The 23,519-nt window shown below is 42.4% G+C and overlaps 1 protein-coding gene and 1 non-coding gene across 3 annotated transcripts in view; both read left to right on the top strand.

Moving 5' to 3' along the window:
• Nucleotides 1-206: 206 nt before the first annotated feature.
• The window catches only part of ADCY9 (adenylate cyclase 9), a 121,400-nt gene continuing 98,087 nt past the window's right edge, over nt 207-23,519 (top strand). For both annotated transcript variants that reach the window (XM_038540567.1, XM_038540568.1), the window contains exons 1-2: nt 207-300; nt 514-2,249. In XM_038540567.1, coding sequence (XP_038396495.1) covers nt 557-2,249 — 1,693 coding nt within the window. In that variant the 5' untranslated portion in view covers nt 207-300; nt 514-556. The remainder of the gene's footprint in view (nt 301-513; nt 2,250-23,519) is intronic.
• Nucleotides 4,473-4,638, top strand: LOC119872423. The gene has a single exon (XR_005361509.1). It is a non-coding gene; the product is annotated as a U1 spliceosomal RNA (small nuclear RNA).

Here is a 23,519-nt window from a genome sequence, read left to right on the forward strand (position 1 = left end):
CGCCCTGCGCTCGGCGCCCGGCGTCTCCCGGCGCGCTGGGCATCCCCGCCCCGCTGGGTCGGCCCCGGAGGCCGGGAGCAGGCCCCGCTAGACGGGCCGCGCGCCGACGGCTCCTCAGGCTCGCACCGGCGCCGGGGCCTCGCTGCCGCTCGTCGCCGCCGGCCCGCAGCCTCCCGCGGGGTAGCCGGCCTCTGACGCAGGGGAGGCGCCGCTCCGCGCGGCATGAGGGGCCCGCCGCGGGCAGGAGGGCTGTGCCGGCGACGGCGGCTGGCGGCGTGAGGGGCTCGGCGGCCGGAGCAGGCGAGTGCGTGGGGGGGGGGGGCGGGGGCCGAGGGGGCGCCCTGCGGGGCGGGACGGGGTGGCGGGGGAGCCCCGCCTAGACGTTTCGTGAGCACTCGGTGCCTCCCCGACCAGACCTCGGCGGCGGCCGCCGGCCGAGCTCGCGGCCCTCAGGCGCGGGTGTACCTGGGCCGGGACCGCTGCCGGGGTGACTCTGGCTGTCTTCGCCGACAGGTACCCGTGACCCCCGCCGGGAGGGTTCTGAGCGCTCGGCAACATGGCTTCCCCGCCCCACCAGCAGCTGCTGCAGCACCACAGCACCGAGGTGAGCTGCGACTCCAGCGGAGACAGCAACAGCGTGAGGGTCAAAATCAACCCCAGGCAGCTGTCCTCCAACAGCCACCCCAAGCACTGCAAGTACAGCATCTCCTCCAGCTGCAGCAGCTCTGGGGACTCGGGAGGGGTCCCCCGGAGAGCGGGCGCCGGAGGCCGCCTGCGCCGGCAGAAGAAGCTGCCCCAGCTGTTCGAGAGGGCCTCCAGCCGGTGGTGGGACCCCAAGTTCGATTCGGTGAACCTGGAGGAGGCTTGCATGGAGCGCTGCTTCCCGCAGACCCAGCGCCGCTTCCGGTATGCGCTCTTCTACGTCGGCTTCGCCTGCCTCCTATGGAGCATCTACTTTGGGGTACACATGCGGTCCAGACTGATTGTCATGGTGGCCCCAGCTCTGTGCTTCCTCGTAGTATGTGTGGGCTTTTTTCTGTTTACCTTCACCAAGCTGTATGCCCGGCATTACGTGTGGACCTCTCTGGTTCTCACCCTCCTCGTGTTCGCCCTGACCCTGGCTGCCCAGTTTCAGGTTTTGACGCCTCTCTCAGGACGTGTTGACAGCTCCAATCATACCCTTGCAGCCAAGCGCACAGACACTTGCTTATCTCAAGTGGGGAGCTTTTCCATGTGCATTGAAGTGCTCTTTTTGCTCTACACCGTCATGCACTTACCTTTGTACTTGAGCTTGTTTTTGGGAGTGGTGTATTCTGTTCTCTTTGAGACCTTTGGCTATCATTTCCGAGACAAAGACTGCTTTCCCCCACCTGGAGCAGGGGCCCCACACTGGGAGCTGCTGAGCAGAGCCCTGCTTCACGTCTGCATCCACGCCATTGGGATTCACCTATTTATCATGTCCCAGGTGAGATCTAGGAGCACTTTTCTCAAGGTGGGACAGTCAATTATGCATGGAAAGGATCTGGAAGTGGAAAAAGCCCTGAAAGAGAGGATGATTCATTCTGTGATGCCAAGAATCATAGCTGATGACCTGATGAAACAGGGGGATGAGGAGAGTGAGAATTCTGTCAAAAGGCATGCCACATCCAGCCCCAAGAACAGGAAGAAAAAGTCCTCCATACAGAAAGCCCCTATAGCATTCCGCCCTTTCAAAATGCAGCAGATCGAAGAAGTCAGTATTTTATTTGCAGATATCGTGGGCTTCACCAAGATGAGTGCCAATAAGTCTGCTCATGCCCTGGTGGGTCTCCTCAACGATCTGTTTGGTCGCTTCGACCGCTTGTGTGAAGAGACCAAGTGTGAGAAAATCAGCACCCTGGGTGACTGCTACTATTGTGTGGCGGGGTGTCCAGAGCCCCGGGCTGACCATGCCTACTGCTGCATTGAGATGGGCTTGGGCATGATCAGAGCCATCGAGCAGTTCTGCCAAGAGAAGAAAGAGATGGTGAACATGCGTGTCGGGGTTCACACAGGGACCGTCTTGTGTGGCATCTTGGGGATGAGGAGGTTCAAATTCGATGTGTGGTCCAACGATGTGAACTTGGCCAATCTCATGGAGCAGCTCGGAGTGGCCGGCAAGGTTCACATTTCTGAGGCCACAGCAAAATACCTAGATGATCGGTACGAAATGGAAGATGGGAAAGTTACCGAACGCCTTGGCCAGAGCGTTGTTGCTGACCAGTTGAAAGGTATGTGCATTTCTTTGCCTCGTCATCTCCCTCCCCAGCCCTGTTTGTGTTGGGGAAAATAAAAACCAAACAATCTTTTTCTAGTGTGAGTATCTGGAGGCAGATCAGTTGTCTCAGGACACCTCACCATGGGGGCATCTCAGGGCTGGTGAGACTTTTCCTCTGGTGAGTCAAATATCACAGATCTGTTCACACTGTGACAGTGCTGACCTAGATGAGACCTTTAGGAGGAAGGAGAACTTTGGAAATCTGTATCCTGCCAGTCAGCTGTTACTGTTTCTGAAATTCTGGGGGCAGGTCCAATGAATGTATGGGGTCGGAGCCCGTCAGCAGGCAGGACCTTGAGGTACTTTAACAGATTCTCTCTTCATGTTTCATTTGGTTGCTCTTAAATCCCATTAAAACCTTTTTCTATGCCTTTTTCCAAAACTGTGAAGAATAAAACCTTTTTCGACTTGAGGCCTCACTTTGCTGGAATAAGGAAGTTGGCTTAGCCCTACAGGACTCTCGAGAATTAGATGGAATCATATACCCCCAAGTACACACTGCCTTTACCTAGGTCTCTTTTTAAAAACAAAACAAAACAAAACATATTTTCAGTTTTAAACTTTCAGTTTTATCATGGTATTTGTCTTATCATATAATTCGCAGCATTTTAGAAATGCACCCAGAGCAGTGTTTAGACTCCCCTATACCCAACCCTTCGGATTTAGATCTGGTCTCTTGTCTCAGTCTTAAGCTCTTAAGTTCTTGATATCTTCACTGGGCTTCTTTTATTTTTCTTATTTTCACACAGGACAGAATTTTTTGAGGCCTGGGAAGTGACATATATATAGGCAAGTGGAACCCAAAGTGAGGATTCTGAATACCTAACCCCCAGCCCACTCCCTTTTAGTCTTTATGTTTTACTAAAATCTTCTGTGTTGGCGGTGTGTGTGTTGCGGGGGGGGGGGGGGGGGGGGGCGGGGCATCTGTTTTGGAAGTATGTAGAGAAAACATGTTGATTCTTAAAAGCCAAAATTTGTAAAGCTTATTGTGTTTTGTGGTGCCCATACGTTGCATGATTACACAGTAAAAAGCTCCAGGAAAAAGCTCATTGGGGGAAGGAACAGCTTAAGTCAGAAATGAGAGAAGTAGCACTATAAATCAGAGAGAGCTAAGTGGTTGTGTGTGGGGCCTGACATCATCCTATATGCTCAACTGATACTTTATTTCTTCTCTGCTTGTGATTGGAGGTTCTCATGTCATTTACATGTTATTCAGTGAGAGCACTTTATCTTTTTCCTGACTTATCTTTATTAATTTTGCTAGTAGTTGAAGAATTGATGGATTTAGTAGAAAAATATTTTCACCTGATCTTTCCCTCTGTCTAGAAAGCTCTAAATGTTACATTGATGAGGTCAGAAACTACACTTGGCAGTTCACTCGAGAGATTCGGTCATGGCAGTTGTCTTTCCCCGTAGGAGGGTGACTCTTGCTCTCAGAGTCTAAAGATGCCAGTGGAGCGTGGTGCGGATGTAATCCCCGCTTGACACTTTGGCGTCTTTAAGATCTGAGTGTTGCAGTCTCTGTCCTCAGGGGTTGTGGGACAGATTCCAGAGAATGGAGCAGTGCTATGTGACATTATGACAAGGATAGCAGTTTTGTAAGTGGTAATTTGAACAGTGTATTTCTTGAATAATCAAAACAAAAAACAGATGTAATCATCAAGTGTGTCTGGAAGTCGCCAAGTCTTTGACTCTTTGGCAATACCCATTTTTGTTAACTTATGGATAATTTTATTTTCAACTTCAAGTCAAGGGTCTCAAAGACACAATATGCTAGAATGGGTTATTAATTTTTTTTTACCTTCAAATAGTGTAAATTTGGTAAATTAACTTTTTAAGTTTGTGTATGTTGTATATTTATAGGGAAAAGTTTTACAACTGGATGGAAGGTAGGGGAAGATGGAAGACTTAGCTAAAACAGTGATAGTTTTATACGGTATTCTCTCCTTTAACTGTTTCCCTGAGGCCATGATTTTTGCTTTATTCAGCTCATTTTGAAAACCTTTGTGGATGGGACTCCAGTAATATAGGACGTCTACACAACTTCCTGCCTCTTTTTGAAGCTGCCCAGTCCTGTTCTCCTGTCATTGTACACATCTGCTAAATTGAGAACATAGCACAGTTTGTAGAAAACTCTTTTTATACATGAGGTTAAAGTTATATATTTAAAATTTCTAGACTTACATGGCAGGGGGATACTGTGATCATGAAGGTGGTTTTCCCAGGGTGTGGCTTATCCATTTGAACCCTGGATGTGCTGACCCTTGTGATTTCCCCAAATGTGGGAAACTCGACTGCATATAATATATGGTAGCAGGGGACTGCATTCATGCTCTCCCCTGTTTTAAAAAAATAAGTAAATAAAATAAAATTTCTTTTAACCTGTCTTGGAGTTTGTGGAGATATTTTCTCTCTACTATGTCAGGCATTAGCCTTTACCTCCCATTTCCTTTTCTGATAATGAGGTTAAAAATACCCAGTAGAGGAGTCTATAGAAATGAGTATTTGTAGACTGGGCACTCCAGAACCAGCCTGGCAGCGTGAAAAGTAGCTACTCCTCTGCAATTTATCTGGAAAGGTTTGTGGAAGGGGAGACTTTCATTATTTCTGCACATTCGCTCACTCTTTGAAAATTTTCATCGTGCTCTTATGATGTGCTCTGTGCTGTGGATGAGCAGATGGAGTTACCACAGTTCCTGACCTCAGCAAGCTTACAGTTCTAAAGATCATAGAGTGTGCAAAGTCAGGAACGCTGTATGGCAGTGCACATACTGAGGTGGATCTTGAGACCAAGCAGTGGCTCTCCAGGCAGATGAAAGAACATTCGGTGCAGTGGGAGTAACATGAGCAAAGGCTTGGGGTTATGGTTCTTGGTGGGTTGTAAATACAGTAGTTCATTAGGATAAGGGAGGGTGAGGGCTCAAGGGAAGGCGTTTATATTCAATACTGTAGGTAACAGGGAGCCACTGATAGGCTTTAGGCAGGAGGCTTAGGTGATCTAATTTGTAAGTTTAGAAGGCTTACTTTTTTAGTTCTCGGGAATGTAGGCTGGAAGGGTATGAGACGGGAGATTAGGAAGTTGTTTCAGTAAATCCCAGGCAGGGTTGATGGCAGCCTTAACCACGGTGACAGCAGTGGCATTAGAGGTGGTGGAACAGATATGAGCAGTAGCAGGACGAACTTGATAAGACATAGAGCCAGATTTTAGACAACTTGGAGGGCAAGAGGCTTGATTGTTTGAATGGGAGATGTCCTTTCAAGGTTTCTGGAGCTGATCTTGGGGACAGTGTGGAGTCAGGAATGAGTGAGACCTTTGAAGTTTCTGTGGTATGAATGGAAAATACAGAATCAAGTTGCAGAATATGAAACAGGCCAGGAACCCCTGGCTTGTTCATTCATTCATTCAACAAATAATTTATTTTGTGCTGGGCACAGTTCTAGTGCTGGGGATACAGCAGTGAACAAAACAGAAATTCCTGCCCTCGTGGTATTCTGTTCTAATAGGGCAGTCAGGCAGCAAACAAATAAGTGAAATATAAAATTTCTTTTGCATTAAGTTTTAAGGAGAAATCATAAAGCAAAAAGGAGGATATGGAGTATGTGTGCGTGTGTGCACATGCACGTGTGAAATTTTAGATAGGGTGGCCAGTCACTGAGAGAGAAGGTTGAAAGAATTTTCAGCATAGGACTAGGATTTTGAAAATGATCCAAAAAGTAAGAGGCAATTATTATTAAAGATAGGGAGAAATAGTGGGGTATGAGTGAGGGGAAGAAGCATCCTTTCACACCATTTAGGACAAACCTCTGTTCTGTTCTGCCTTGGGCCACAAGCCAAAAAGGTGAGAAAGATTGTCTGGAACTGTTTTTTGTTTCCTGTAGTAGATAGTCACAAAGACAGAAGGTGAAACTGTCAGAAGGTATCTATAAACGTCTGAAATATTAGGAAGCTGAAATGGAGTGCACAATCACTCCAAATTGACAGCAACAACCATGTCTTTATGAAGGGAATATCTGGTAGCTATCGCCAACCTTTTAGGCTTATGGAGCAACTGGGGGAAAGATTTGCTGGTGTGCATTGGGGCAGATCATCATCAGCTGCTGGCCACAGTGACCAAAACCTTCCCCAAGTGCTAATAGGCAGCACTTAGAAAGTTACTGTCTATCCCCCTGCTCGGACCATTCCTCAAATTGACGATGGGCTGAGGCACTCTGAGCTTTAGCCTTTGCCAACGCCTGTCCCAAACTGGCAGTCTGGGCCCTTGTTGCCTGCCAGCTGGCAGTTAAGTGCCCTACCCAAGTACCTGTTTTAAGTGCAGTTTGCTTGCTCAGGTGCACTCCTTGCTTCACCTGACAGCTTGGATAGCTTGTCACTACCCAAGCATGTACGCTTGCCACTGTGGTGCTAGCCTGTAGCTGACAGCTCAGTGCTTCCTCTAAAGTCATGTCAAGAGGGCAGCCCCGGTGGCGCAGCGGTTTAGCGCCGCCTGCAGCCCAGGGCGTGATCCTGGAGACCTGGGATTGAGTCCCACATCAGGCTCCCTGCATGGTGCCTGCTTCTCCCTCTGCCTGTGTCTCTGCCTCTCTCTCTCTCTCTCTAGCTGTGTCTCTATGAATAAATAAATAAAATCTTAAAAAAAAATAAAGTCATGTCAAGAAATTCTGTGTTCACCTGCACCCTAGAGTGGGCTGTCTTGTGCACGTTAAAACATACGTTCTTGGGTGGCAAGCTAAGATGAAGCAGAAAATTTGGTTTGGCAACTGTGATTGGAGACGACAAACAGCTGTGGTGTTGATGTTCCGGCAGCCCCTGGTGACAACGTATTCAGGCTTCTTCAGGCCAAATTACATGCCTTCCAGCAAGGAGCACACAGGTGTTAATTCTGAGGACCAGCTTTTGAGCAGAATTAGCCCTTGGCAAAGAAAGTTAGGAATATGGTTTGCTGAATGGCAGGTGGAATGAAGGAAGGACGGTAATCCTTTAGGTAGAATTAAGAAAGGGAAAAATAAAAAAAAAAAGATTTTATTTATTTATTCATGAGAGACACAAAGAGAGAGAAGCAGAGACACAGGCAGAGGGAGAAACAGGCTCCATACAGGGAGCCTGACGCGGGACATGGTCCGGGTCTCCAGGATCAGGCCATGGGCTGAAGCGACATTAAACCTCTGAGCCACCAGGGCTGCCCATGAAAGGGAAAAACTAAAAAGAAGCAAATAGCATAAGTAAAGAAATTTCAGAGTTTTCTTTTATTAGCCAGCCTGATTTTTTTTTTTTTTTGCCAGCCTGATTTAAATAACGATTGTGTTTCTACCTCCTGTTCAATGTCACCTGCAGTACTTTGCTGTGGAGTAATAATCTTGAAAGAAAACATTGAATTTTCTATTGTGTATGCATGTGCCTAAACTTTCCTCTTTTTGTTGGTTGGTGATTTCAGTGTTGGGATTTTTATAGGACAGTGATTATTAATCATTAGAGTTCTGCAGGACCCCTCTCCCAGGGATGATAGATGGTTGCTGACCACCAGAGGAGTGGCTGAGTAGTTCCTCATCCATGCATCTCTTGGCATCATTTGTTCTTTGCACATGAGACACTAAAGACCTGTTTTCCCCAGCAGGAACTAGCATCCTTGGAGGGAATTTTATAAGGAGGTGAGAGTTTTTGAAATAGGAAGAGCACTGGCATGTGAGATCTAGACTGGCCTCATTAAGAGGTAAGGGAACTGAGTGCATCACAGGCAGACTGGGGCTACGGCACACAGAGTAATGGGCCAAGGGCAGGGATAGTCTTCCCTGAAGAAGCCTGGATAAGGCCGTGATGTTCATCAATCTTGTTCATACTCTGGTAGACTGTACCGGCCAAGCCAACCCATGGCCACCTAAGTCAGGTTTGGAGAAACTGTACTTTGTAAAACTTGCTCCTATAAATCAGGTTTTTGTTGTTTTCCCTTAGTATTTGCTGCTTTTGCACTTGTAAGAAAATGCTCAGCATGTGTAGTCTGCTGAGGTTGGGAGAGAGGCTCACTTCCTTAGAATAGGCTGAAGGTCAAGCCCCCAGAGACTGGTGGTGGTAGTGGCAGTAGCAGAACCAGAAAGGGAGTGAGGGACAGAAACAGCTTTGGGAACGGGTGGGATTCTGCTACTGAGATGATCAGGAACAGCTGTGGCCAACTGATGAGGCTTTCCATCAGCCTGTGGTTCCCTTCATAAACTCTTAGGTCTCAGGACCCTTCTATATCCCTAAAAATTATTAGAGAAACTAAAGAGCTCTTGGTTATGTGCCTTATCTATTGATATTTATTATATTAGAAATTGAAACAAACTGAGATGTTTAAGAGAATCTTTCCTTATAATTCATTTCAAAATATTAACAAATCCATTGTACCCATTGCATGTTAATATAAATAACATTTTTATAAAGATATTTATATGTTAAATATATTTTTAAAATTTTATTTTAAATTTCAGTATCGTTAGCTTACAGTGTTATACTTTCAGGTACAATATAGTGAGTCAGCAATTTAACTGTATTTTCAAAATCAAAGATATTTGGTGAGAAGAATGATACCATTTTACATTTTTGCCTTTACATTTTCTCCGTAATGTCCAGATTAATAAAAAACTGCTGGATTCTTGAAAAAACTATTTAAATACACATTAAGAATTTACCAGTTGAACCCTTTTTAAATGTGTTAGCTGGATTTTCTTAACTGCTTTAGCATTCAGTCTGTTGCAGGATGTTGAAGAATGTGTAGAAAGTTTGGCTTCACAGAGATACCTAGTTCAGTAATGGAACATTTTAATAGCTTTTTTAGGTAATTGTGGCTATTTTTCTTTGATGCTGCACCAACACTCAGTAAGTGGTAGTTTCTTGAAGATTAGTTACAAATGGAATCTGAAATCCTATTAGTCAGTTTTTTGGTATGGGATTAAAACCACGCCGCCACCTTTTATAGGTAGGCTTCATGCCCACTATGGGGCTTGAACTCACGACCTCAAGATTGAGAGTCACGTGCTCTACCGACTCAGCCAGCCAGGCGCCCCAAAACTGCATTTATTTTTTTTTTTAATTTTTATTTATTTATGATAGAGAGAGAGAGAGAGAGAGAGGCAGAGGGAGAAGCAGGCTCCATGCACCGGGAGCCCGACGTGGGATTCGATCCCGGATCTCCAGGATCGCGCCCTGGGCCAAAGGCAGACGCCAAACCGCTGCGCCACCCAGGGATCCCTGCATTTATTTTTAAATTAATCTTTACCCAGGTGTGATTTTGTAACATAATGCATTGGTCATTTGGAAACTATTGGTTTCTTGAGTTTGCAGGTCTCTCAAATGTTGACATAAGCAGAGTTTTTAAATACCGGGAAGATGTCGACTTCACAACGGCAGAAGTTTTCTCATTCTCGTTTTCACTTGAAAGTTTGAATTTTATCACTGGCAACAAATATTGTCAGTTGTTTTTCTTGAAGTGACAGACTCATTTTGTTCATTTTTTAGGAACAATCTGCTAAATATGCTAGTCTGAGTGACCGCAGTTTGTAGGTCAAGTATAAATGATGTTCCATCCAAAAAGCAGCTAGTTCAGTTTGCAACCCAGAGAACTGTGGAGGTGCTTTTCTATGCGTGTGCAGTGGCAATGCTGTGGCCCCACTTCCTATTTTAACACAGTTGCTCAAGGTTGAAATTTAACACAATTATTTATTTTTACTGCATTACCATCTTAGGTGAAATGGAGTAATTTTTTTTTCCTTCTGCAAGTGCATCGTAGTAAAGAACACAATGATAATTCAGACAGCCTGGTGTCACCACCTTGATTCCTAGTGGTTTTACCCACAATTGCTTTTATACTGATGCCAGCACTGAAAAGGACAAATAATGTGCTAGCATTATGAGAATAGTTTTGACCCCACGGATGGATGCCCTGCAGAGGTCTCTGGGACCCCTGAGGGTCTGCAGAAATACTTTGGGAATGCTTCTCTAAGCTGTAAGATAGGAAGCCTAAGGGTTTTGTACCTGCTACCCAAACACACACTCTCATGTATACGAAACCTCTCAGACTGGACATATGATGGACATGGTGCATTTACTGTGGAAGCACCAAGTGACTTTAGTTCATACCTTTATTTTTTTCTAAACTCCTTTCTGGCTCTGCCAAATTTTTGTTGATGTGTTTAGAGTTCACAATGAAGACCCATCAACTTTGTTTTTCTTAAATTTTTTTCCCCAGGGCTTACCCTTTGGCAATATAGTTTAGTGGATGGTTGCATGGGTTTTGGTTTCTGATATATTTGCATTCAGTCCTCAGTTGTGCAGTTTCTGAACTGGGGAGCCTTGGGCAAGCTATGTAGGGACTCTCCAATTTACAGAAGTGACAGTACCTCTGTCAGAGGGTTATTGGGAGAATCGAGTGAGAGGACTGGAAGGAAAGCCCTTATTAGTGTAGTGACTTGCCCATGATTGATTTATTCGATTAATAATAACCAACTCTTCTGTCCGGCTGAGTCGCATTTTGTACTGTACTCAAGTGTGTTTCTTTTTTCCTACACTCTGGTGCAGTCTTGTATAATTTGGTACTGAAACCCAAAACACACCAGGGACTGTGATTGTGTCAGTTTTTCAAATTAAAAAGGGCAAGTGTCCAAAATACAAAAGAGTGTAGCTTGCCCTGGTTAAACTGGAGCTGCCAAATTTGGCAACTTATTTACTGAAAACCCCAGGGAGTGCAGGCAGCATTGTTCTTGGGCTGCTTCTGGTCCCCAGAGCTTAGGGGTACTTAAGATGATGTGGCCCTTGATAATTGAGGAATTATGGGGAAATCTTCAGCTTGGTGACTCTGGAGATACTGGCTGAAGTTTGAACTAGAACAGTTATTCAGCTCTGCCGTTTTCTACTATAAACTCATATATTTACTTATTCAATAAATATCAGATGAGTTCCTATTATTTGTGAAGCTTGGGCTAGGTTCTGGAGAAAGAGCCCTCTGCACTCTGGGAGCATGCAGCCTAGAAGGGGAAGTAGACATTAATCAAATTATCACCTGAACAAATATACACTAGATTTACTTATATTACAAATGGGGCTGGGAGGTAGGGACTTATCATTTCCATTTCATAGGTGAGAGGACTGAAGCACAGAGATTAAGTGACACAGGGTGGCCACATAGTGGTAAAGCCAGTATTTAGATCCAAGGGGGCTGTATTAGGAAACACTAGTGCCCACTTGGTGGAATTGTGGTGAGGATTAAAGGAGAAAATGATGTTAAGTACGTAGAAAAGTACTTGGCACCCAGTGGCACTCAATAGGGATTAGATGCATTAGGTAGTGAGAGTGGAGCAATTTTTTTTTGCAGCATCAATGGCAGAAAAATAACTATACCTTTGTGTAGCTTTTTCCAGCTCCCAGAGTGTTTGCATGGATGCACATTGTTATCTCAGCTGTTCTGAAGTCTTAGGATTATGGGAACTATGTATGTTTAGAAGTTTATATTTTATTTGCCTGCTTCTTTCCCATTATAGGATTTTTTTTTTTTTTTTTTAGAGGGAGGAGCAGTGGGAGGGAGAGAGAGAATCTTAAGCAGGCTCTGCACTGGGAGTGGGGGTCAATCCCAGGACGTTGAGATCATGACCTGAACAGAAACCAAGAGTGGGACGTTTAACTGATGGAGCCACCCAGGACCTCCCTCTCCCCCTGCCTGCCCCTTGTAGGGTTTCCAGGCTGAATTGGTTTCTTAACCTCTTCCAAAAGTGACCAATGACTTCTTTCAAGAGTCAATAAATTCTTGGATTTTAGCTTATTTAATATATTTCACTCTGTTACCAAGATCATTTTTTTTTTTTTTGATGCTTAAACTGTCCCATCTTGGGCCTATGGGAGCACCTTCAGGTTGCACCTGAGTTCTTTTCATACAACCCTGTAGTCTTTAATTTTTACACATTTAGTAATATTACACATTTAGTAATATTTTTAAGGAGATGAGAATAGGTATTAAAATTTCATTAATTTTGTTTGATAGGTTTATTCCAAGAGACTGAGCTAGTTTTCCCTCTCCTTTATTATTTTTTATTTTTATTTTTTAAAAAGATTTTATTTATTCACTCATGAGAGACAGAGAGAGAGGGGGGGGCAGAGACACAGGCAGAGGTAGAAGCAGGCTCAGGGAGCCTGATGTGGGACTCGGTCCCAGGACTTCAGGATCATGCTCTGGACCAAAGGCAGGTGCTAAACCGCTGAGCCTCCCAGGGATCCCCTCTCTCCTTTTTATTTTATTTTATTTTATTTTATTTTATTTTATTTTATTTTATTTTATTTTATTTTATTTATTTATTAAATTTTTTTTTAAATTTATTTACGATAGTCACACAGAGAGAGAGAGAGAGAGAGAGAGGCAGAGACATAGGCAGAGGGAGAAGCAGGCTCCATGCACTGGGAGCCTGATGTGGGACTCGATCCCGGGTCTCCAGGATCGCGCCCTGAGCCAAAGGCAGGCGCTAAACCGCTGCGCCACCCAGGGATCCCCTCTCTCCTTTTTAAAAAAGAAAATTAATAGTATATGCATGTTTATATGAGGAAACAGCGCTGCAGAAGAAACAGTTTGTGCTGCTTCAAGTTCTTTGGAAGCTTTAATTTGTATTCTTACAACTGAGAATTGTAGAGCAATGCAGCATTTGTTTGTCCTCTCTTCCCACTAACGCCTGCCCAGGGACAGGTGCCTGTGAATGTGGATAAGTGGAGACAAAGAAATAAAATGAAAGGAATCCTAAACCAAAATGTAGACTGTTTGCAAACTGAAGAGTGCCCTCAGCCCAGGAAGCCCCCTCCTCCAGCACAGCTGTGGAACGTTCCAGAAGGCCCAACTCCAGGAATTCCCTTCATGGGAAACTTGTTCTGAATAATGCTTCCTGGAATGACTGCCCTGCCGCTCCCCTTTCCATCTTGCATAACGTGTATTTGACTTATTTATTTTTGTTTAGGATCTTTCTTCATCCCACCAGAATGTGTCTCCAGAGCAGGGATTTTCCCATGTTTTATTTTCTGCTGTATTTCTAGTGCTGGGAACATAGTCTGGCATATAGTAGATGCTCAATAATATTTGTTTCAGTGATTAAATGAATGCATGATTGCATGAATATATACTATAACTACTTACACTCTACATGTGGGCACTGTCTTGTATGTGAAACTACACCCTGGACATCCATACAGAATAGACCAGAAGGTAGATGGAGGGCAATGATTGTTTTTTAAGGAATGGTTGAGTGGTTAAATAGATAGGTAGGATCTTGCAAGGACCCAGGGAAGGAGGCAGAGAGAGAGAGCGAGCTGCAAACACACAGTGCCTGGTGACCTAGGGCATGGGTGCTGGAGAACGAGCAGCCTCAGGACTGAGGGCTCCAGGGTGCTGCCAGTGAAGGCTGCCAGGCAGTGGGGGCTGGGCTGTAGGGCAGTAACTCAGGTCACTGAAACCCAAGTGTTTATTTAGGGCCCAGGAAATGTGGAGTTGAATGGCTTAGTTTAGGCAGTCATTTTTAAGCTTTTTAAAATGGAGATTTCAAGGAGTGTATTTATCTTTAATAATACTGTAGCTCCTTATAATTCTTATTTGATTATCATTTATGCACATGAAAAACCAGCATATCCTTTTTTTGGCAAAGCTCCAGGATAGTCTTTGTGCATAATTTCCAGGATTTTTATGTAATGCTATTAAATTCATTTTTTTTCCTTCCACAGAAAAATGTGCTACTGAAAGCAGCTTTTGAATCATTTATATTCATGTTTGAATTGTTTGGGAAATATTAACTTCAGCTTTTCACCAGTTAGTTTGTAGAGAGGAAGAAAACCCATATGTATGTGATTTATTTTCTTGTATATGGGATATTAAAATACAATAAACCATTAAGGCTTTGACATTTTAAGTAAAAGAGTCTATTGCACATGGTTCAGTGAGTTTTACCCTGTTAAGTGTTAATATTCAAAGTGTGGATTGTATTGTATTCTGTAACTTCATATATGAGTTCTTTTCCCCCTAAGAGAATGCTTATGGTCATTAATGTTAATTTTTGTTTTGTGAATGAGCTGTCTAAAATTTGGAGAATTAGCTTTTCATCTTAAGATGTTTTCTCTGCTATAGTGAAACACTTTCTGCTTCTTAGTTTCTTCCTATTTGTAAAACATAAAGTTTGAATAGATCCCACTCCCTTCTCTAAAAGCAGCAGAGCTTCTCATATGATTGGAAAATAGTATGTGTTCTTAATATGAAGAAGTAGTTTCTTCTTCATCCATCTCTTTAAACTGTGAGCCCTCATTTAGGCACATCTAGCATATGGAAACTCAGATTTACAGAACCTAAATTTCAGGGCAGGTGTGTGATTCTTCACTTTCTATATAGGAATCTTTTTTTTTTTTTTTTTCTATATAGGATTCTTTACTTGCTTTACATATCAATGAATAAGATTGAATTATAGGGGTATAATACATAGTTTTTTTTTAATCACATTTGTGACATAAAGCAGAGTATCATTAGAGGAACCCCACTTGATTTGTAAGTTTGAGAAACGCTCTTGAAATGGCTTGGAGAAAATGTGATTAAATTTTTTAAAAATATGCTTTAATTCCTGTTTGAACATTATTTTAGAGAAAGATTGGAAGGTTAGTTGCCAATACAATTAATTTCACTGTTTTGGCAGATTTTTCCACTAGTAGAACAGAGCAAATACTGGATTTAATAATGTTCGTACTAATTATTCCATTAACAAAAGACTTGCTTGCTCCAGATGGTGAGTTCCTGGACCTGCCAACTGTATACTTGTACCATAGTCATATATTTACTGTATATTTAGCGTGACTCTAGTAGTCCAAAAATTAATATACCTGGAAAACATCTACCTTTGACCTTGCAATTAGAAATTAGAGGTCAACAGTGATAAAAGGAAATCCTTGGATTTATTTATTTATTTATTTTTATAAATTTTTAAAAAATTATTATTTATTTATGATAGGCAGACAGTGAGAGAGAGAGGCAGAGACACAGGCAGAGGGAGAAGCAGGCTCCATGCACTGGGAGCCCGACGTGGGATTCGATCCTGGGTCTCCAGGATCGCGCCCTGGGCCAAAGGCAGGTGCTAAACCACTGCGCCACCCAGGGATCCCCTTGGATTTAATTATAAAGGATTTATAAAAGATTTTGAATGGTCTTCTTATCCTGTCTTAAGAACAGCAAAGTGGCTCAGGAAAAGTAATATAATATTTGTTGTAATGTCCATTGCTGGTGAAACAAAGTGGCAAAGGAAAAACACTCTACTTTGTCCTCAAAGGCAGTGTTGTCATTGGCTACATGTGTCATCTGACCTGAGAGAGAATTTCACCCCAACAAAGACCCACCTTGTGAAACTGTAGCTCCCCTTAGAGAAAGTGTTATTCACAGCCTGTTGGAGTCACATGTTTCTAGGACTGAAGCACTGACTCAGTGTGTAAGTAACTGCGCAAGGTCAAAACTCTTAGAACTACCATGCAAACAAAAAATTTTCTGTTTTTGTCTCTAACACACATTTCACAGCGAATTTCTTAGCTAGAGTAGCTTCATTAACTCTGTTCTTTTCAGCTCCTGAAAGAAAACCGTGATTCTGAACACTTTCAGAGCTGATGGTTCTCAGATACCATCTTTGTCCCTCTGCCAACTGACGTTCACATGGAAATGTTTGGTTTCGTGGCACCAGTCATGATGTTACTTTATTTAGTTGCTATTAAATTTCCAATTCCATATACTCCCCTGGAGGTATTCCAGTTTGCACTAAGGTTTCTGTTTCTTTCCGCAGCATTGCTATGGTGTGTGGAACTTTCCTGAACAAGGAATGTGAACAAGAGTCTCAGAGTGGATGATTTTTTCTTTTCTTTTTTCTTTTTTTTATATTTTTTTTTAAATTTTTTTTAACTTTTATTTATTTATGATAGTCACAGAGAGAGAGAGAGAGAGAGAGAGAGAGGCAGAGACACAGGCAGAGGGAGAAGCAGGCTCCATGCACCGGGAGCCCGATGTGGGATTCGATCCTGGGTCTCCAGGATGGCGCCCTGGGCCAAAGGCAGGCGCCAAACCGCTGCGCCACGCAGGGATCCCTTCTTTTTTTTATAAAAGCTTTTTTTGAAGATATAGTTTGCATATTATGCAGTTCATTCATTTAAAGCATTAATTTGGTGATTCTTAGTATATTCACAGATCTCTGTAACCATTAATATAAGTGATTTAAAAACATTTTTATTACCCTAAAAAGAAACCCTATAATCATTAGCAGTTATTCTCCATCTCCCCTAAAACCTCCAGCTCCTGGCAACCGCTAATCTACTTTCTGTCTCTAGAGATTGGCCTGTTCTGTACATTTCATATGAATGGAGTCCTACAATATGCAGCCTTTTGTGTCTGGCTTCTTTCACTCAGCATACTGTTTTCTGGGTTCGTCTATGTTGTAGTATGTGTCAATACTTCATCCCTTTTTATGATAATATAATAGCCTATTGTATGGATAGACCATATTTTATTTGTCCATTGATGGAAAAAGACCATATTTTATTTGTCCAGTTGATGGAAAAGCTCTTCTTGTTTGAAATCGACAGTCAGGCTGACTGAAAATAAGTTGAAAGGGTAAAAAAAAAACAAACCTTCTTATTATTTAATAATAAACCTTGATTAAAATTTAGGCACTTTGTTTTCACTGCTGTTTACGTGATTTCCCAAAAGGCATGATTAAATGAGAATTGATACCAAATTGTATGTTAATAAAAATGTTTCACATAATCTTTTTTTTTTTAAACTGCTGTCCTCTTTTCTGTGCTTGATCTAGGTTGATTAAATGTTAAATTCTCTGATCTTTTTCTTTTCTCCTATCCAGATCCCTAAAAGACAGCTTTAGGGGAAGCATATGGTTGAATATGAAAGCAGCCTCATTTAGTATGTTAAATATAAGTATCAATTAACGTAAGCCTTTCTGGATTTACCAAGAGCTGAGGATTTTCTCCTTTAATCAAACAGACATTTTCCTCTTTTAACCTGATTAAACATTTGGTTTTACATTTCTGAAATGTATATAACACTTCATAAAAATGAAATATATCAAATAAATTAATTTTCCCAATGACTCAGTTATTTTTATTCTTGTCATTCAGCTTTTGATGAAACAGCAATTTTCCTATAAAAATAAGAATTTGCTTTACTATAGATTAACCAAGATTACTCTGTTTTTCCATTTCTTAACATTTTAAAATAATTTTCCTGCTTGCTCTCTTGCTGTCAATTTATATAGCTATTGGTATGTTTTTCTGTAACAGAAAAACTTCTGTTTTTCTGGTTTTTACTTTCTTCCATAAAGAAGCCCAAATAACTAAGCTTATTAACTCTGTAGATATCATTTGATTAAGAGAACTAAGAATTAGGTCTCTGTGCAATTTTTTTGTTGTCAGCTATATTCTGAATAAGTTGCTAGGTACTGAGTTCAGGATGAGTAAGATGTTATGACAGTTATTTTTAGCATATTTCTTAAAGGGGAGGAGAAAGGGAAATTTGAATCAAATTTATGTGTTCATAAATAGAGCATGGTTTCCACAAGACCATAGATTACTTTTGACTAAGTGGAACTAGAAAATGGGTATAACAGATTGGATGAAGAATTAATTAGAGTTAATTAACAATTAACTCTATAACTAGTTACATTACAAAGCTAAAATGTGAATGTTTAATTAGGGAAGTATTGATGTTGAAATTTACCAGAATTTTGGGAAAGTACTTTGCAGGCTTACCCAAGAAGCCTCTGGTAAGAATGACTGTATAGAGATTTTGCATGTTGTCTAATATACCTGCCAAGGAAGAATAGGCTACATTTCTTCTTTTTTTTAAACTGAGGGTGTGCATGGATTCTCATCCCAGAAATATAGTAGTTTGGCATTCAGCAATGCTAGTTAGTTGTTGTTGCTTGTTTTGGGGAGGTTTGTTCTTTCTGAAGAGTCTCGCTGGGAGCCAGACTGCCGGATGGGTATCCAGCCAGGTCTGTGCTCTGCTCCCCACTCCACGGGTTATGTGGCCATGTCTGCCAAGTTTGCTAAAGCATTGGCCCTCAAATTTTGTAAGGCTGTTCTTTTAGATTAAAAATTAAAATAGATTTGGGTTGCCTGGGCAGTTCAGACAGTTAAGTGTCCGGCTCTTGATCCCCACTCAGGTCTGGATCTCAGGGTTGTGAGTTAAGCCCTGTGTTTAAAAATCAAAATTAAAATAAAATAAAAATAAAGTCAATTCTTAGGAGTACAGATTGTTAGCTCTTAATTTTTAAAGTGATTAATATGTGGTTACTTCATAAATGGCAGTCTGCATATTGGTTTTCTCTCCAGGGGAGCACATTGCCTAACCTGAAGGGTTTTTCGGTTGAGATTAATGAGATCATGCACATTAGAGCACCTGGCACATGCTAGGTGTGTAGCAGATGTTGATTTTTGCCCTCTTTCCACCCCACCCAAACCTGTTTTCATGTGCATTGAAATCCATGTAATAGAGGTTACCCCATAGTAGCTATGAGAAGCAGGGGGCACAGTGGGAGCATGAGTCCTATAATGGCGAAGCCTCTTGCCCAGCAGGTGCTAGTGGCAGGAAGCTCCGCATCCCCGCTGTCATTCAGGGAAGAAGTCAGCTGCAGGCTTCCCTCATATCCAGAGAGACCTCATCTTTGGTACTCACCTGCCCTTCCTTTGTGTCTCTTGGAGCCCTGATTTTGGCCTCCCCCAGGCCGTGCATGTGAAGCACAGCATGATCCCAGTAAGAGAGAGCATAAAAACAGGTAGATAAAAAACTGGACCCAGTGTCCTGCACATGGTGGGGTGCACAGAAAAATAAAGCTGGGTGAGAACAGTGTCACTGATAAGAGTGATTTTGTATCTGATGGGTGAAAGGTGCATTCATCTCTCTGAATAGATGTGAGTTAATATTATGGCTGATTCAAGACCATGAATACAACACTTGAATTCCCCCTTCCCACCTTCTGTAGATAAAGAAAAATGTATATTCACATGTCAGATATTTAGTTCAGATTTCTCCACGGGGAAGCGTTAGCCGCTTGTCCAGTGCCTACACTCTGGGGGTGGGGTGGGGTAACATTTCTTATGTTAGTCTTTGTAAGATGGTCTGAAAAGCCCTTGCATGGGGGACTCAGTATTTATTGAAAGCTAACTTGCCTCCCAGCCTAAATGCAGGCCTGGTGGTGCTGTCCCGACTGCTTTCATAAACTTTCTCTGATACTGGTCCACTGATGGGGTTCTTGTGCTTTATCTAGAACTTTCTAAAGCCTTATAATCTGTCACTTCCCTCCCACTCCCACCCTTGCTGTTATCCTAGAGTTTCCTGATGCTCTGTTCACTTTTTTTTAAAGTTACATGAAGTTTATATAACATAAAATTAACCATTTTAAAGTTAATAATTCGATGGTATTTCATGCATTCAGTGTTGCACAACTATCCCCTCCGATTCTAAAACATTTAAAAAAAACATCTAAAAAAAGAAAACCAAACATTTCCATCACCCCAAAAAGAAAACCCTGTGTCCAGTAGCAGTCACTTCCCATCCCTCCTTTCTCCTAGCACGTGACATCCACTAACCTTCTTTCTGTCTCTGCATTTCCCTGTGCTAGATATTTCATAAGAATGAATCATACAGGGATCCCTGGGTGGCGCAGCGGTTTGGCGCTTGCCTTTGGCCCAGGGCGCGATCCTGGAGACCCGGGATCGAATCCCATGTCGGGCTCCCGGTGCATGGAGCCTGCTTCTCCCTCTGCCTGTGTCTCTGCCTCTCTCTCTCTCTATCTGTGTGACTATCATAAATAAATAAAAATTAAAAAAAGAATGAATCGTACAATGTGGTGTCTTTCACTTAGCATCATGTTTTTAATGTTCATCTACATTGCAGTGTATACTGAGACTTCATTCCTTTTTATGACTGAAAAACATTCCATTATATGGATAGGCCACATTTTGTTTATCTGTTCATTAGATGATAGACATTTGGGCCGTTTGCACCTTTCAACTGTTGTGAATAGTGCTGCTCTGAACATTCATGTACACGTTTTTTTGTTTTTGAGTAAATTTTTAAAATTCTTTTTTTTTTAAAGATTTTATTTATTTATTCATGAGAGATAGAGAGAGAGGCAGAGACACAGGCAGAGGGAGAAGCAGGCTCCACGCAGGGAGCCTGACATGGGACTCCATCCTGGGTCTCCAGGATCATGCCCTGGGCTGAAGGCGGTACTAAACCACTGAGCCACCCGGGCTGCCCAATTTTTAAAATTCTTTTGCATATATGCCTAGGAGTGGAATTGCTGGAACTTATGGTAACTGTATGTTTATGTTTTTGACAAACCTCTACTGCTTTTTAAAATGGGAAACTTGAAACTTACAAGAAGAGCCCTGTAAAAAGGCACATCTAGTAGCTAAATGTTTCCGAAAACTTCCGTGGTAATAGCTAATACCATGAATTATGTATCTTGAAACTTGCAATGATATTGTGGTTGAGATAAAACTATAACGTAGATATGACATGTTTAGAGACCTTTTCTTACTGATAAACATATAGATTTTGGCTGTCCCCTTCAAGCTGGCATTGGATTTGGCAACTTTATTATTGTGTGTTAGATAAGCAGTTGGTATCTAGGGCAAGCTTTAAAAAAACAGTACTATTTAAATATTGACCAAAAAAAAAAAAAAAAGCCCAAAACAGCTCTAGGAACTTTCTTGTTCAAATGAATTTCAAACTATCTAAATACAGCGTGGTAAAATTAGTCTTCCCCGCCGGTTGCTGTGGGGTCGAGTGAGCCCATGGGCCTCTTGTGCCCGTCTGGGACACACTCCGCTTGTTAGCTATCCTTAGAACGCAGGGATGTGGGATACTGTCCACAGTCAGCAGTGTTCCCACAATGAGTCCTTAATATAGAATGTTTTTCTAAAAAAATATTGTCCACTAAAAGCTCAACTCCCAAACATGGTCATCAGTTCATAGTTCATTTTTATTTGTTTTTATGTAGTTAAAACAAGAAAGAGTATGTAAACTTGTCAGTGTTACCAAGTGTCAGTACTTTTTAGGATAGAAGTGGAAAAAACTGAGTTTCTAATCAGAAAAACAGTATTCCTCCTTTAGGGCAAAGGGAAGACAGTGTCCCTCTGTGGCTAGATGGATGAGTTTGGAGGTCAGCCAGGCTCCATTCTGGTGTTTGCAGAGGAGGTGGGGTGGGTGGGAAATGTTCATGGGTGCCAACTTCAGCCCTCCCCTCTGGGCAGTGGTATACTCCCCAATCGGGTTTATTGGCTTCCTCATAGGGCAGTTTGGGAAATCCCATAGGATAGCTGGATTATGATTGCCACAAGTGGAGGATTCCCAAAACTATCAGGCAGCCCTCAGGTGAGTAGAGTCCCAGCAGGTACCGTTTGCCTTTTGTTAGGATGTTATTCAAGGCTGTAGGTAGGTAAGTAAAACTATTCTGGATAAGTTGGAGTAGCTACTCCAGGGGACAAAAGGAGCATAGTGTGTAGAGCATAGTGTGTACGTCAGGAACCCATCAGGGAGGAAACCGGTCCTTGAATGTGCCCTGTGACTCTGCTGTTGGCTTTCTCTCTCTCGCTCACTCTCTTTTTACAGATTTTATTTATTTATTTGAGAGAGAGCACGCACACAAGCAGCGGGGAGAGGGAGAGGCAGAGGGAGAAGCAGACTCCTTGCCTGAGTAGCATGGCTGATCCAGGACCATCCTTGAGCTGAAGGCAGGTGAGCCACCCAGGCGCCCTTGGCTTTCTTTTTTAAGCCACTTTTGCTAGCATACATTTATTGAACAACATTGTTGAGTACCTACCAGAGATTGAGGATAGGAAGACAAGCAAACTGTAGTCCTTGTCTAAAAATCTCCCAGACTATCCCTATCATGCTGGTGGAAATATGAAGTGGAGTGCCTGCAGGCTGTGGGTAAAAGCCTGATGGCTCCTTGAAACATTAAATGCAGAGTTTTTGAGTGACCCAGCAGTTTCACCTCCAGGTGTACATCCAAAAGAATGGAAAACATAGGTCCACACAAAAACTTTTGCCTGAACGTTTATAGCAGCATCTCTCGAAACACCAAGTGGTGGAAACAACCCAAATGTCCATCCAGTGCTGAATAGATAAACAAAATGTGATCTCTCTGTACAGTGGAATATTGTTCAACCTTAAAAAGGAAGGAAGTACTGATTCATGCTACAACCCGGGTGAACCTTGAAAACTGAAGTGAAAGAAGCCAGTCACAGAAGGCCACATATTTAATGACTGTTTTAAGTGTTCAGAACAGGTCAATTCATAGCAATACAAAGTAAATTAGTGGTGCCTAGGGCTGAAGAGTGAGTGCTAATGGGTCTGGGGTTTCTTTTTGAGGTGATAAAAATGCTCTGAAATTGACTGTGGTGATGGTTGCACAACTGTGCAAATGTCCTAAGAAATCACTGAGTGTATGCTATAAATGGATGAATTGTATGGGATGTGAATTATAGCTCAGTATTTGGAGTTGTACACATTTCGGAGGACTGGTTCATGCGAATCATGGGACTGACGTATATAAACTAGGTGCCAGTGTGTTAGTTTACTCTGGGGGACATGTGCTTTTCCAGTGGCTAGAATGTTCATATCTACCACCTGGGGCACTTCCTCATGATATCAGGCTATCTGGGAGGGCCTAATTAATAGTAACAAGATTGCTTAAGGGATATAGTATTTGAGCAAAGGATCTTAAAGTGTGTGGTATTTTATTTAGCTATGGGGAAATCAGAGTGAGTGAGTACATCTTGCCAGTGGCTGGAGTACTTATGTCCACCAGATTGAGTACCTTCCCTGAACTGTGAAAGCACCTTCAAAGTTCCTACCTTGTGTTTTCCTTAAAGAAGATGAGTTGTTGTAGAACAAGTATACGAAACAAAACCTCACCAAAGACCGAAAACTCCGTTTTATAAGGAATGCAGACATATGTAAAAATGCTTACAAATAAAGCCAAGATGGCTTCAAATTAGTAGTGTGAGAGTTCATGAAGACCAAGCTAAAAGTAGCTTTAAAAAAAAGGAATTTACTGGGATGCCTGGATGGCTCAGCAGTTGAGCGTCTGCCTTCGGCTCAGGGAGTGATCCTGGGATCTAGGATAGAGTCCCACATCTGGCTCCCAGCAGGGAGCCTGCTTCTCCCTCTGCCTATGTCTCTGT

This window comes from Canis lupus, chromosome 6, assembly GCF_011100685.1.
Source record: "Canis lupus familiaris isolate Mischka breed German Shepherd chromosome 6, alternate assembly UU_Cfam_GSD_1.0, whole genome shotgun sequence".
In the NCBI taxonomy this organism is placed as follows: Eukaryota; Metazoa; Chordata; class Mammalia; order Carnivora; family Canidae; genus Canis; species Canis lupus.